At 31.9% G+C, this 14798-nt stretch overlaps 1 protein-coding gene across 50 annotated transcripts in view; it reads left to right on the forward strand.

The window, feature by feature from the left end:
- Positions 1–14798, forward strand: part of LOC141450519 (coiled-coil domain-containing protein CG32809) — a 218382-nt gene that overhangs the window by 70118 nt on the left and 133466 nt on the right. For 43 of the 50 annotated variants that reach the window (XR_012456151.1, XR_012456147.1, XR_012456156.1 and 40 more), the window contains 3 exons: positions 570–735; positions 7153–7272; positions 13498–13696. Coding sequence is in view for 39 of the 50 variants with exons in the window: in XM_074121060.1 (XP_073977161.1) it covers positions 570–735; positions 7153–7272; positions 13498–13696 (485 nt within the window). In the remaining 11 variants the exon portion in view is untranslated. The remainder of the gene's footprint in view (positions 1–569; positions 736–7152; positions 7273–13497; positions 13697–14798) is intronic. The other 7 variants (XM_074121039.1, XM_074121065.1, XM_074121048.1 and 4 more) reach the window with 1 other exon arrangement.

Below are 14798 nucleotides of genomic sequence, written 5' to 3' on the forward strand. Positions count from 1 at the left end.
TTTTTTAGTAACACTTTTACAACTGGATATTTAGGATAATATTCAGCTTTACATAGTTATCGATCCAGCATTTAAAACCATCACTTTATCTTCTCTGACAAAGTTGACGTAGTCCACAGGTCGAAATCTCGACCAACAAAACAAATAAATAAAAGTATAAATCTTAATAAAAGTATGATCTTAACTTATATAGGTCAAAGTGCAAGAAGTTTCTTTGTAAAAATTACTTTAACGTACATAGTTGAATCACTCATGTTATTTTACTGCCAAAAAGTTAAGTTATTATTACCAGAAATAGATTTGCTCTAAAAGGAATCAGATTAAAAATTAAGTACTGCTGCATGTTTTTTTTCTTGAGTTTTAGTGGTCATTTTCTCTACAATTTTAAAATAATTAAATAATTGTAAATAGTGAATTTGAATAAGATAATGAAATTCTAATAACTTATTAGAAATGTAAGAATTAAAAATAAAATTCTTGCATTCCTGATTTTATAGAGAGACTTTTCTAAAATTCTTAAAACAAATTTGTGATGAAATTCTAAAGATTTCTTTTTGTTTTTTTTACAGTCTCCTCAACCTCGAGGTTATCCTCCGCCTAGTATGCTGTTGGACGATGATCCAGGCATAATGTCAGAAGTGGAAACATCTTCAACAGGGTTTAGACGGGGCAATAAGCAGAGATCTTCCTTGCCTGTAGTAAGAACACCTAGTAAAACGCTGGAAAGACCTTTAGGTTTGTAAAACTATTATTGTTCATGTATATGTCCAGAAGAAGGTGTAGTTTGTCCCAATATTTTTTTTCTAAAGGGTATTTACTATGCTTCTCACTCCTTGTCTTCAGCCCACTGTAACTCCGTAAACTCTTAACTCTCTCTTACAAACAGAATAAAATTGAAGATCTTCAAGTTTTTAAAATATTTAAAATATTTCTTCTTCTATTAAACAATTTATTTCCGTAATCCATCTGTGATGAAGTGAAGGCTGTAGTCGCCTAAATTATTTGATCTTGCCGCACCAGACATGCCCTCGATGGACATGATTAGTTAAAACTCGCAAAATATCTTGACCAGTATAACGTCACACATCGATGGAAGGTGTACGTACTCTGGTCTAACATTTTCTTCGCAAAATCTGCCGAAAAATGTCTATAATTTGTCTCAATTAGTGAGGAAGTGTAACAGCTCGACTGTTGGAGATCGAATAGTCTAAATTTTAAACAATTGTACTTTAGACGAAAATGTTGTTGAAATCAAATTCTCTACCGACCAATCAGCTACTGAAGATCATATTATAGAAAAATACAATCCGTTTATAATGGACTTTAGATAATGATATAATATTTATTAAATGTAAAAAATATTCTTCAATCTTTCTTCCTTGGTATTATCAGCCCATGGAGGCCTTAGGCCTCCTCAATTTTTCAACTGAGGTTTTGAAACGAACTGAGGTTTTGTAGGGTAGGATTGTCAACCCTACGTCCAGTCCAACCAACCGATACATTGGAGGAACTTGGATTTATTAAAGGGTTTACTCCCTTAACCGGAGCTATCTCCAAGGGAAAGGTTGCCCTTTGGTGTGTAGTGTATGTGCCTAGGTGGGCTTATTTATGTGTATGTAGTGTAAGTGTATTGTGTCCCTATTGAACAGTGAAGGTGCATGGCGTACAGTGCTAGGAACCCATTGGATTACAATATCCAGAAGCTGCATGCAACAGCGGAATTTTTAAAAAAATTATTATTTATAAAAATATAAAACAAAAAAAAATATTTCTAGGACAAAGTTTTGATTTGTGTGAAGCAAAACGTGAGGTGACAGTTGTTTATGATATTGTAAATTAGACGGCCAGCCTTGAAAAGCGGAATGTCCGTTTATACTGGCAGAATGTAGTGTTTTGATTTTTTCTGTTGATTGTTGGGAAATTGTACTATGATCAGTTCTATTTATAAAGTTTAAAAAAATAAAAAACTTCTACCTGGAAATAGTTAACATTAATGCATATTTTGTTCAATTTTTGTTTTTTTAAAAAACAAAAAATATTTTCGGTAGCAATTAAAAAGAAATAGTGAAAGAAGCAGGCATCAGCATGTTTTCAGGGACCAGTGTGGTTGTTCTAATAATGTTCTTATTATTATATATAATACTTAACATTGTATAATTAATTTACTCCCTTAGAACCATAAGTTTGATTATAAATAGTTTTGGTTACCTTCATAGAGTAACCTTAATAGAGTTTATTAAGCTCTAAAGATGCAGAGGGATCCTGAGAGTCCCGAAACGTCTTAAGTTGGAAAATTAATAGAACTATAAAGACTGAATTGGCTCATTCGATTGTTGACTTTAACTGAGAGTTGAAGGTGGTAAGTCGGTGAAAGCGAGGGAAAGACTGCAAGAATGATATGAACTGTACTGCTACGACGACCTCTTGCAGATCAACACCGCTAACACTGTACCTGGCGTATAATTTTTAAATAACGCTGTTGATACTGTAAAAAAAAAGTGTTCTTTGAACTTTCCTGTATGACAATTTTTTAAGATTTCTAGAGACTGCTTGAAGTAGGACTGTTCAAAAAGTGCCTGTTAAAACCTGACAGGAGTTGAAGAATGCGTGGCTTAACCTCAAAGGTGTTCTTTATGCTGGGATGATGATCCTTGGAAATAATATGAGATAGATTTATAGTTGGTTTGAGAAAGGGACTCTGATCAGTTTATACCATTGAAAAAATTTGCTTCTATATATAGCTTATTATTACTATTATTTATAATATATCTTCAGAGATTAATACATAAGGCTTCTGAATTATACTTCTGCAACGTTCTACAGACTATGACGCAGTATGCAAGTATTTTTTGTATTGAATGTAAACTTCTCTGTAAAACCTAATACCCAATATCTAAAAATGGATAAAAATTAAAATAATAAAATTCCAAGCTTTTCACGATTGTTAAAAACTTAGATATTGACCAAAATTTCATACATTTAAGTACTTAAATATTCTAAATACTGTAATTCTAAAGTTAACCAATTAATTATGGTAACCCCAAATTAATTTAATCATGTTATATTTTTTTTTTAAATATGAAGTTGAGCGAAGTTGCTTACAAACAGACTCACTTTATGAAAAATTGGTCTAAATAAAATAATAAATAACATTTCATATCGAACATTTTTGAGTCTGTTAATAAATAATCAAGAAATAATAGATCTGCATTGCTTTAACTTTCAGACCAAAATAAGGTGATTGTAGTCCCGACTTTCAAGAACCTAGGACCTTTGCTTTTCAGCGTATTGATTCAGTCCCCTTAACACTGGTTATGGGAACTATACCCATCTTTGTCTCAGGTCGGCCTATAAATTTATTTTATCCTCATATACTGGTATTTCCCCTAGAGGTGAAATGTGCGAGGTATCCCATTTGTCTTCAGAACCGGTGGAATTGCTTAGGAAATTGGTACTGATAATCATACTCTGTTTCACTGCATCATAAATAAAATATTGCAATATATATTTTTATAATATAATATTTTAACATACAGAAAACTGCAAAGGTACGAATTAATGCTTTTCTTCTTTTTTTCTAGTTTGTGTTAAAACAAGGCCTAATGTTTAACATTGCAAATATCTGCCTGCATATGCATAAGCCTGGAGAATGCAGAGAGTTTCCGAAATATTTATTGACCCGAACATGTTAGGAACTCTCTATTTTTCTTATGAACTGAAATATTTGGTAAATAAATGTGATTAAATTACTCGTTTTGGTGGTACATATACTAAAATTGAAACCATACCGAAAAGATTAGCGTGGCCCCTAATTAACCACTAGCGTGGTTTGTGATTTCAAAATATTTGCATTTAAATTAAAGTATCTTTGCAAACTCGTCGTACGATTTGAAGAACAATTTTGGTACGACAAAAGTGACTTAAAATCAAAAGTTTCTTTTTGAAATACCTAAACTTTCTTTTATTTGATTAAATTTATTATTTATTGTCACCAGAATAACATAAGACATTGTAAGGTTTTAAAGTCAAGTGGCTGTTGTGAGCTGCAGCATAACAATTTTAGTATCGTTCTTAAAAGTTCTTTTTTTTTAACAATGGTATTTATGTATACATAAATATTGTCGCAGTAAGTGTGGCTTACCACTATCTCTAAAGTGTTATTCTGCGGCAATGCGTGTTCTTTCGAACACCATCTCCGTTTGATTCCCTCCTGGACTTGTCGAGAGAAGTCTTTGTCCAAATTCACCGTAGAAGAAACCTACCTTATTCCAGATGCTCATATTTTCTGTTATCCTTCATGTTATCACTTATTGGTTATTGTCTCTCTCTTCTCCGCAGCAAGAGGTGCATCATTTATTGTACATATTCTGTGATAAACTAGGCGCAATTCTTCTTAATTTTTAGTGAAAAAAAGTGCTTTCTATGACAATCAGAAATGTTTTAAAAGTATCTGGTTGCAAAATAAGGGTTTGAATTAAAATCATTTATTTTTCTTAATTTTTAGACGTTTTAAAAAAAATATTTAAATGAGTTAATGAAGGACCACTGCTGCCTTTGTTATTCTTATGCTCATAACTCCATATTGTGCAATCACTCTAACACTTGTATGATACTGGAGTGCTTTTGTCAATCTTTGATCATTAGGTTATAAAAATCTGATTCTTACTGTCACTTCTAATGACGGTTGCCTTGTAGCCTTATGAAGTGATGTTAATCCAGTCTAAGAAAAGACTTTAAGACAGGGGTCTCCAAACTTTTTACAGTTCACTGTCCCTTAGACTATTTTAAAGTAAAAAAAAACAACAAAAAAACCGGAACAAATAAAATATTTAAAATAAAGAACAAGTAAATTTAAATCACCAAACTGCCCAGTATTTCTGTGGGAACTATGGGCCTGCTTTTGGCTAATGAGATGGTCAATTTCCGGTTTAGTTATAGTGCTTTGCCTTTCTTCCTACTTCTGGCTGTTATTTTTCGGAGCCGTGACGCGTGCATTCCGTGTCATCGGAAGAAGTACTGTACATGAGCGACGCAGCGCTTTGCGGCACCGCCACATACGAGGTGTGTTCAATAAATAAGGTGAATTTTCAAATTTCGCGGGCTACGTACATTCGAATTACGAATGTTTTTTTTTTTTATGTTGGTACACTTGTCTCGAACATATTTTCAAAGTTGTAGCTATATAGCATGTTTAGTTTGTATGTTAGAGGCATAAATAAGGCAAGTGTTTTGCGAGTTCGGCGATTTTCTTCTGTCGAAAAAAATGGATCAACGAAGTTGCATCAAATTTTATGTAAAAAATGGAATTAAGTGCTCAAAAACACTTGAAATGTTGACAGTGGCGTACGGTGAGAGTACTCTGGGTCAAAAAAAGGTTTACAAGTGTTACAAGCTTTTCACAGAAGGTCGAGAAGATGCGAATGACGACGCTCGCCCTGGACGCCCCAGTACATCAACAACCGATGAAAATGTTAAGAAAGTAAAGAAAATTGTCATGAAGACTCGTCGAATCACAATTAGAGAAGTTGCTGAGGATGTCGGCATATCGGTTGGCACATGTCATGCAATTTTTTCTGAAATTTTGGGCATGAAGCGTGTGGCAGCGAAGTTCGTTCCAAAATTGCTGAATTTTGATAAAAAAAAAACCGTCGCATGAGCATCGCTCAGGAATTGTTGAATGACATTATCATGCCTCAGCCACCGTATTCACCAGATTTGGCGCCCTGTGACTTTTTCCTGTTCCCAAAATTGAAGAGACCCATGAAAGGACGGCGTTTTGCGACGATTAAGGAGATAAAAACCGAATCGCTGAGAGAGCTCAAGGACATACCAAAAAGTGCATATCAGAACTGTTTCGAGGATTGGAAAAAACGCTGGCACAAATCTATTATATCTGAGGGGGACTACTTTGAAGGAGACCAAATAAAAATCGATGAATAAATAAATATTTTTTGAGAAAAATGAAAATTCACCTTATTTTTTGAACACACCTCGTATAGTGCTCCTCTCACTGACCACCAATGAAAGAGATGCTCCTTCTGAAAGTGCGGCGGTGGCCGGATAAATGTCCTCAGGGGGCCGCATGTGGCCCGCGGGCCGTAGTTTGGGGACCCCTGCTTTAGGATCTCCTGGGTTCTTGCGCTGCTCCTGAATATTTATCTAATATAAAAACTCAATTTTCGGGTTAGACGATCCTTATTTTGGTTGATTTTCCTAGAATTTACTTAGCATTTGCGCTGGTTTCTTTCATTAGTCTTAGTTTCTGTTAGCTGAGCTGAAAAATAATGTACTTTAAACAAATTCATAGAAATTACGTATTTGGCAAATTTGTCCTTTCTCTTTCCGCATATAAATAAATATATGTATTATTTATTAAATATGTATTAGCTTCACAGAAAGAACCTACTTTAACAAGTGTATCATTCTTTTTGTTTACAATTTAAGGCGCGACAACATCTGAAGGGAATGGCGCCCGGAGTCTTTTTCAGTGCAGGTTATGCCTCTGGACAGAGTTCTTTGTTCACCGGACGGTGATCTGTAGGAAGCTCCTAGGAAGAGAAAAATTAAGGGTAGATCTGTATTCGAACCCGGGTTCTTCGCATGGGAATCCAGTACGCTAATTACCTAGCTAATCTCCTCCGTAGTATCTGTCTTCAGGGTAGATCATTTTTGTTCAATACACAGAAAATCATATATGACGAATTCCAAATGATCTGAACTAACTTTGATATGTCAATATCATTTGCATCGAAAACTGACTAGAACATTCTGAAATGTTCAAAATAATGAAAAAACGTTAGGGAATTTTTTGTTTTCGTTAGGAATTTTAAATCTTCTTTGCCATTAAAATGGAATATTGAAATATTAAAAACCAAACAGGGTGGGTTGGTTTGGTTTAGGTTATGAGCTTGGGCTTGCAAGTGGAAGGTTCACTTACAGCCAAGTTTTTAGTCTTTAGAGAGATGTTAATAGTACAGTATGAGCTTCCACCCCCCATCCGCGGGTCCTAGTTATAGTTGGATGTTTTATCCATTTCAAAAAAATTAAATATTACTCTTATTAAAGTTAAATAGTACCATTATGGGGTCTCTGAGATTGTTGCTCTTCTGAGAAGAATATAGTTGAGTGTATAGGTGTCTCTATGGTGCGCAGGTATGACAGTGGTGGGGGGTGGCCGCCAGCCGCAGGCCGCCTGGGACAGACACCATCATGCGGCCGGCCAAGCTGGACCTCCTCAGCCGCAGCCCGTGCAGCCGGGACAGCATTACTGTGGTAAAGGCACAAACATTGATCTCCGACACTACCCTCATGTTTACTGTCCCTCTTCCTTTTGTTTACAACAATATCATTATCCTTTATTTTATTTTTTTAAAAAATATTTGTGTTAAAAAAAAACCTTCCTCTATTTGCACGCTTGTTAACACATTCAACATCATCAAAGATACCACACATCTTTAACAGATTCTTAAAGAGTATATGGAGGTTTTGGAAATAAGTATTCCTCACTGTTAGCCATTAAGGACTGGTGCAAACAACTGCCGGTGGTTGCTTCTTGAATAGCTTAGATAACTAAGCTAATTCTTCACCAAATCAATAATTAATTTGAACTTTAACGATGCAGTAAGAAAGTAATTTCTGCAATGTTGTGCAAGGTAACCAGCATCTTGAGGACATGATAAACATCAATGACACGTTGTACCCCTAATGTTATGTCTTAACACTTTAATCAAACATTATTTTATTATTAAAACGAACAATATGTGTTCACATTTTTGAGTTGGGACTCCTCACAACCCCTCTTTCTTTCAAGAAATCTAAAAAAGTAATTAAATTAGAATTCAGCCACATCTTTCAAATGATTTCTAATTATAGTATTAACTGACAAAAAATTAAATTTGTAAAGCTTCTTACGCATTATATTGTTTGTTTATTCTTACGCATAATAATGTTTCCTCGCAAAGCCAAAAATTCATTGTAAAACTTGTGTAAAAAACTGGTTTCCAACATTCGTTAAACATAAAATAAACTTCCATATTTTTTTTTGTTTTTTTTTTTCTTCTTATGTAAGTTTGATTTCTATATTTTATTTAGTGCTTATTCTTCAAATTAATCAATTTTGTGCTTAAACTTCATGCCAATGTTGATTTTCTGTTTGTGAATTTCTCAGAAAATGCTGCAACTTTTTACAACATTGATTTCATTAAATATTAATTACTATAGAAATTATTTAATGGCTACTAAGTCTGAATAAATAAATAAATATTCAGCTATTGTCCTAATACTATTATGAATATGAAAAAACTTGCATTCTAATCTTGTTACGGTTTGTAGAATTATTAATGAACATTTTTATTAATTACTTGAAATATTTTCAAAACTTTTAAATTTTTCCTCATTTTACGCACAAAACCTCCATATCTGGTTTAGTTATTAGGAAGATATTGAAATTGCATTTTTTTCTTTTATCATTTCTTGTAAAAAACAAAACTTCTAAAATGATCATAATTTCAGTAAACTAATCCTTAGTACTTCCTCGTTTTCGTTGTTAAATATCCGTTAATACCTAATCCTGGTGGTTAATTACTTCATATTTTCTTACATATATCTATCTACTCTTCCACAGCCAGTAGAATCTGTTTGATCTGTACCTAGCCTTAAGTGTAGCATCTTGCAATAAGTAGTATTGAGATTTGTATTGCTGTCGCGGTATATCTTGACTGTTGCCGGTCTATTTTCATTTTTTAAATTTTGCTAATTGAAATATGTTATTTTCCTTAGTTGTTGGTAATCGGATTTTAAAACTTTACTACACTATCACATTTAATAGTTTTTTTTTATATCACTTGAAAATACTCGTATAATGACATTTTTGCTTTTAGTCAAATTGTATTTATAGTGAATACTTTTAAATTAATTTTGGAACTGCAGCTTTGAAATTATAGCAGAGCAATTTTTTTTCTTTTTTTGCTAAATAATTTTTTTTTAACAAGAAATATTAGAGCGCGATTTGTATTTTCTTCGAAGGTTTTAGTGACCGTTTTCTTTGTGCTAAGAGTTGGGATGATAGTGGGTTCGATTCCAGCTCTAATCCGTGGAAGATTTGACTTTAATAAATGTCTTGGAACTGTCAAGAATCTTAAGAGCAGAAGGTCTATATAAAAAAAAAGAAGAAAGCCTTCGAGGTTTCTTGCACGTGAGACCAACTGATTAAAAAAAAAACCTAAGTCTAAGTTCACAAAAATAGAAAATACAAAACAGTAATGAAAATTGAAAAAAATAATAGAAATCTGCTGCGGTATTGCGACAAGTGCAGCGTATCAAAAAGTTGTCAGTGTTATTCAAGGAGATGAGTTGTTAATGAAGAAGGGCATTTTTTATTAAAGATTTATTAGAGTTATGTCTACAGTAATTCAGTTGCTTTTGCGATTCTTCGTAACTTTTTTAAATTGTTGTTGAAATATTGTTCTCAATTCTGTAAAAATTAGAGTTTCACAAGACCAGAAGGATAAATCATTTTGTTCGTCTCAAATAAAAATAGAAAAATAAATAACATAAATATTCCGTTATCAATAGTGTTTAGTATTTGCCTGAATGTGATTGCTTGATAAAACAAAAAAAACGTTGGATGCACTTGCATGAATTAATATGTGTCATGTGTTCAACAGATAACTTATTTTGTATCAATTTTTATTTTATAGAGATTTTTAATTAATTTTAATTATTTGTTAATTTTATTTCGATTTTCATTATTTATTTTATTAGTTAATTTGTTATTTTTCATTTAAAATAAAGTGTTTTAGTTTTGTTAAATGAAGGCCATCCTTTCCTATATTCTTGAGAGAAATATAAACTAATTCAGGACAGATACTTTTAAAAAAAATGCAACAACAAATAAAGAGTTTCTAATTTATATTTTATTTTTTTGTGTGCATGTCTTGTGCATTTTATTTTAATTAGTCAAAAATAATTTGTCGGCTAAATTTTGGTTTTATTAGATTTTTACTTTTTCCCGTTCAGTCCACTATATTAAAATTGATTTTTTATTTTTGATTTTATTTTAATTTTTTAGCTTTGTTTTATTTATTTATTTTTTGTATTGTGTGTTTTTAACAAAAAAAAAAGGAAAAAAAAGAGGTTTATCGATTTTCTTTTTCAATAATTTTTATTTTCAACACCCAAGTCCCATTTAATGAATACGTATTTAAATTATTTTTTCCTATTTTCCCTTTATTTTACTTTACTTAGTTTCTCACATTTATTTATTTATTTTTATTTTTTGTATACGATTCTCCCTTCTACCTGGTACAATTCAAAAGGAAGATTTGATGACAAAATTAAAACAAATGTTTGTGCCTTCTAACAGTGATGTTTATTTCTTTTGATTTTTGATTTAATATTTTATTTCAATAATCGACACATGTCTACTAATTAAAATCTTAGGAACAGGATTAAAAAAAAATAAAATAAATAGAAAAAGAGGCCTTTTATTCATTTACAATCATTGACAAACATTATTTTTGTTTATTGTTTTTTATTATTATTTCAAAGATTTTTTTAAAAATTAATTTTGTTTGTTTTTAGCCTTTTTTGTATCAAGTTCTTTTGATCCGTGTATGCTATGGTTCTTTCGTTGACTTTTTATTAATATAATGGCACTCATCATCATTATTTGTAGTTATTAAAAATTTATTTTGGAATAATTTTGTTTATCTTTATTTGACGATGCACACACATTATATTATATATAACTTTTTTTTTTTTTTTCTTTTTTTTCATTTGGCGTATTACGTTTTGGTATTTTAGGTTAAAATAAAATCTTTAAAATAATGATTACATATTATGTGAAACTTTTTTTACAAAAAGGCGAATCGCCAAATAAATAAATATTACTTGATTAAAACATGTTTAAATAAATTTTGACGTTAAAATGGAGTTACAACATGTTCTGCATAAATTTTTATTAAATTTTAGTTACTTTAATTTTTATTTGTGATAGAATAATGTCTGTTGATGAAAAATGGTGCGCAAATGATGTTGAAGATTTGTTTATTTATTTCTTTTATGGGATTATGATCATGCTTAAATTAACGTGTTTAGCTGCAGAAATTGTTTAAAGTAGCTAAACTGATAACTAGTTTTATATGAATATTTTCTTTTATAATTTAAATTGGAACTATCACTTTTTGCATTTATTTTATTTTGAAATTTTTATATTAGTTGCACGGCTTTGTGTCACATTTATCAAGTAATTTAAAATACGAGATTTGCCCTACACTAAGAAGAAATCAATTAAACATATTCCACCTGTATGAAATCCTTTTCCAGGTTTTGTTTCTATTATTTGATAATTTTTTTACTATTTTTTTTATTGTAAATTACATGAGTTTACTGTTTTCTTATAATTATTAAAATGTGTAATGAGTTTCTACAGATATCTTTTATTTTTTTGAATATTTGTTTTACCGATTGCGGTAACAAAAATTTAAACAGAACTTATTTGAGTAATTTAAATAACTTAATAATTATTTCAAGTCATCAAATCGTAGTTATTAGAAATGTTTTTTCTAGTAAGTTTGGGCGTTTCTAGGCTTGGCTATGTCGCGGATTGCCACCTTCTTCTTGGATACTTCATGAAAGGAAATTCAATTCAGTGACAAATACATTGCTGACATATCTTTCGTAACATATCTGCAGATCACTCCCGAACTGATCTTTGATACGAGGCATGTCCAGAAAGTAAGTGTACTGAGGCTCTCTCGGCCGGAGGGATTTTTTTTTTCGACATGTTGGCTACACTGCCGTGTAGCCTGATTCCTCCCCTCCGCAACGAGACCGGTTCGAGGTCAGTACGTTGAGAACTGTTGACCCAACAATAGGTTTCGTGAAAAATGTCAATCTAATCTCCCGCCAAGTGCGAAATACAAACTCCATGGAGATGAATTTTTCCGCTCCATTGTTAATGGAGATGAAACTTGGGTTGCACACTACACACCTGAAACCAAAAGGCAGTCTCAACAGTGGCGCGTCACACCTCTTCACCCTCCGCCAAAAAGTTCAATACCAAAATTTCAGCCAAGAAAATCATGGCATCCGTGTTTTGGGACTGTCAAGGCATAATTTTAATTGAATATATGCCTCAAGAGGAGACCATCAACTCTGCAAGATACTGTGAGACTCTAAAACAAAATTGCGGAGGGCGATTCAGAACAAGAGAAGAGGCATGCTGACAAAGAGAGTCTGCCTGCTGCACGACAATGCCAGACCACACACGGCCAATGCCACGAAGGAACTGCTTGCCTCGTTTGAATGGGATGTCCTGAACCATCCCGCGCATTCCCCTGACCTAGCGCCTTCAGATTACTATCTCCTTACCTCCCTCGTAAATAGATAAACCAGATACTGATATTTTTTCTTGGGAGCCTGTACTTGTCTACCGAATTTCGCGATCTACACAATATCTTCTGACCCACCGTAACATTAGTCTTAGTATCTGTTATTCAACACTCGATTTCTGGTCAACGCCTTGGATTATAAATTATTAAGTGTAGAATAAAACAACTTAAGACTAAATAAATAAAAATGTGTAAGAAATAAAATAACAGCTACCTTGTAGTTTTATTCTAACGGCTAATTTCCATAGATTTTATCTGTAAATTTTGTATTAAGGTATATTTAGCATTTAATTATTTACTAGTTGCCCCTCATCAGCTGTTGGTTGTTAGTGGATTTATTAACGCCTGAAATGGCCGCAGATTTATTGAATTTTGACTTGCCGTATTTTGAAGAATGAGCATATTATTTTGTTTTCCGAATTGGAACATCTTTTCATATACTTATTCGTATCTTCTCAATATAATGTAAAAATGGCATTCTTTTGAAAATATTATTCCTTTCATGTTCTCAGATTAATGAAACTGGATGTTAAAAATCCTTTTAATTTAGTAAATCTAAATTCAGCTCATCTAAATTTCAGCCTATCAATTACATTGTTAATTTGTGCTTGCGTTGTAGATATTTATTTCTAAACATCTAGTAACTTTTAGGGAAATGTAAATTATAGTTTTCTTGCTCTATACTTTAAATAATTTTTTCTGTATTTTAACTAATATTTATTCATATTTAATGTAACACATGCAACCACATCTTGTTTTTTTTCCTATCTAAAGATATGATTTCCATTTAGGATTGTTTCAGATCTAAAGATATGAACATTTGCTAATTGAAAGTACTACTGAACTTTACATTCTTTATTTGGATTTCAAGTGGTAGTTTGATTAACGGCCGATGATTTAATTAGATTAGTAGGATTAGATGGTTTGAGTTACTAATGACAAGGAAAGCCATAATTATAATGAATTACTTATCTCACCTCATTTTTAGCAGAGTTTTACTATAGTATTATGCATAATTATACAATTTATATATGTATTTGTAACTTTTCAATAGAAAATGAACTAATTTTGTTTTCTGTTCTTTTTGTCTTCTGGCGCGAAACAGGTCTGGTATTCCTGCAATACAGATCAGAAACAAAGAGAGCTCTGCTGCCAAATGAGATAACATCTATAGACACAGTAAAAGCCTTATTTGTTCGTTCATTTCCAAAGCAGCTGACAATGGAGTATATGGAATCGCCTCATGTTAAGATCTATATTCATGATTCATCCAAGGATATGTTCTATGAACTTGAAGATCTCAGGTATTATAATAATTTGGTTGTTTTATGTATTTTTTGTCGTTTTTATTTTGAATTATGAGAAGATAAAAATATTAAGAAATTAAGTATATAAAGGGAAGTGGGACCTCTTTGTGTTCCGCCTAGAAATAATTTCAGAAATTCACTGTATAAAAGAAGCAAGACTGATTTCGTCAATAAATCTAAACTGAAAGAAAGAAGCGTTTGGGATTTTTAATACGAAATAAAAGTAAAAAAAAATATTGAAAAATTGGCAAGAAGTCTTCCTAATAGACTGTTCGAGTTAAGACAGAACAGAGGAGGCTCAACAAAATATTAGGCGAGAGCTGTTATTTCTAAATTAAAGAAGGTTTGTCCATAATTTAGTCCCACTTTAAAGTAATAAGTTATTACTCTACAATCTACATTAATTGGTATCTACATCAATTCAACCTTAATTTCTGGTTCATTCCATATTTTAAAGTCAGATCTAATACTTTCAAAAGTTAGGAAAAATTAAAGTTGCAATTTAAAAATTTTCTATGAGGAAAACAGTCCTCCAGATTGGAGCCATTAGAATTTTGATCAAATGGTATTACTAATGACGATACACTTCCTGAGACTTTATTTGCCATCCTCTCTAACGTTGGATCTTATTGGAAAGATAAAATTAGCTACTCGAAGACTTGCAGATGATAGAACAATGAACTCTAAAAGGAAAAGTAGAAGTTTGGTTTTAACCCCTTAAGAAAAGTAGCTGTAAATACGTATATGATGGCGGCATTTATTTTAGTTATGTGTTGGCATAGAAGCGTTGACTAGCAAAAAGAATTTCAAAAACTTGTCAATAAAATTCTATGATCCGAAGAATGGAAAACATTGTGCAGCTTCCATACTTAGAATAACAAAATACTAAAACATGGAAATCCAATTTGAATAAAATCATAAAACAGGGCAAGACAGGGACTGTTACGTTAAATTTGTTAAATTTATCTGAGGCTGGTGCATAATTAGAATTATATTCAAAGTAAACCTTTAAAGAAAGCTTAAAATTGTACTGAAGGTATTAATTATTTAAATTGTTTAGTTATTGAACCGTACTTTGCCTGCTAATATTGTGCGTGAT

Source organism: Rhodnius prolixus, unplaced genomic scaffold (genome assembly GCF_049639745.1).
Source record: "Rhodnius prolixus isolate KJV_2025 unplaced genomic scaffold, Rpr scaffold_2, whole genome shotgun sequence".
In the NCBI taxonomy this organism is placed as follows: domain Eukaryota; kingdom Metazoa; phylum Arthropoda; class Insecta; order Hemiptera; family Reduviidae; genus Rhodnius; species Rhodnius prolixus.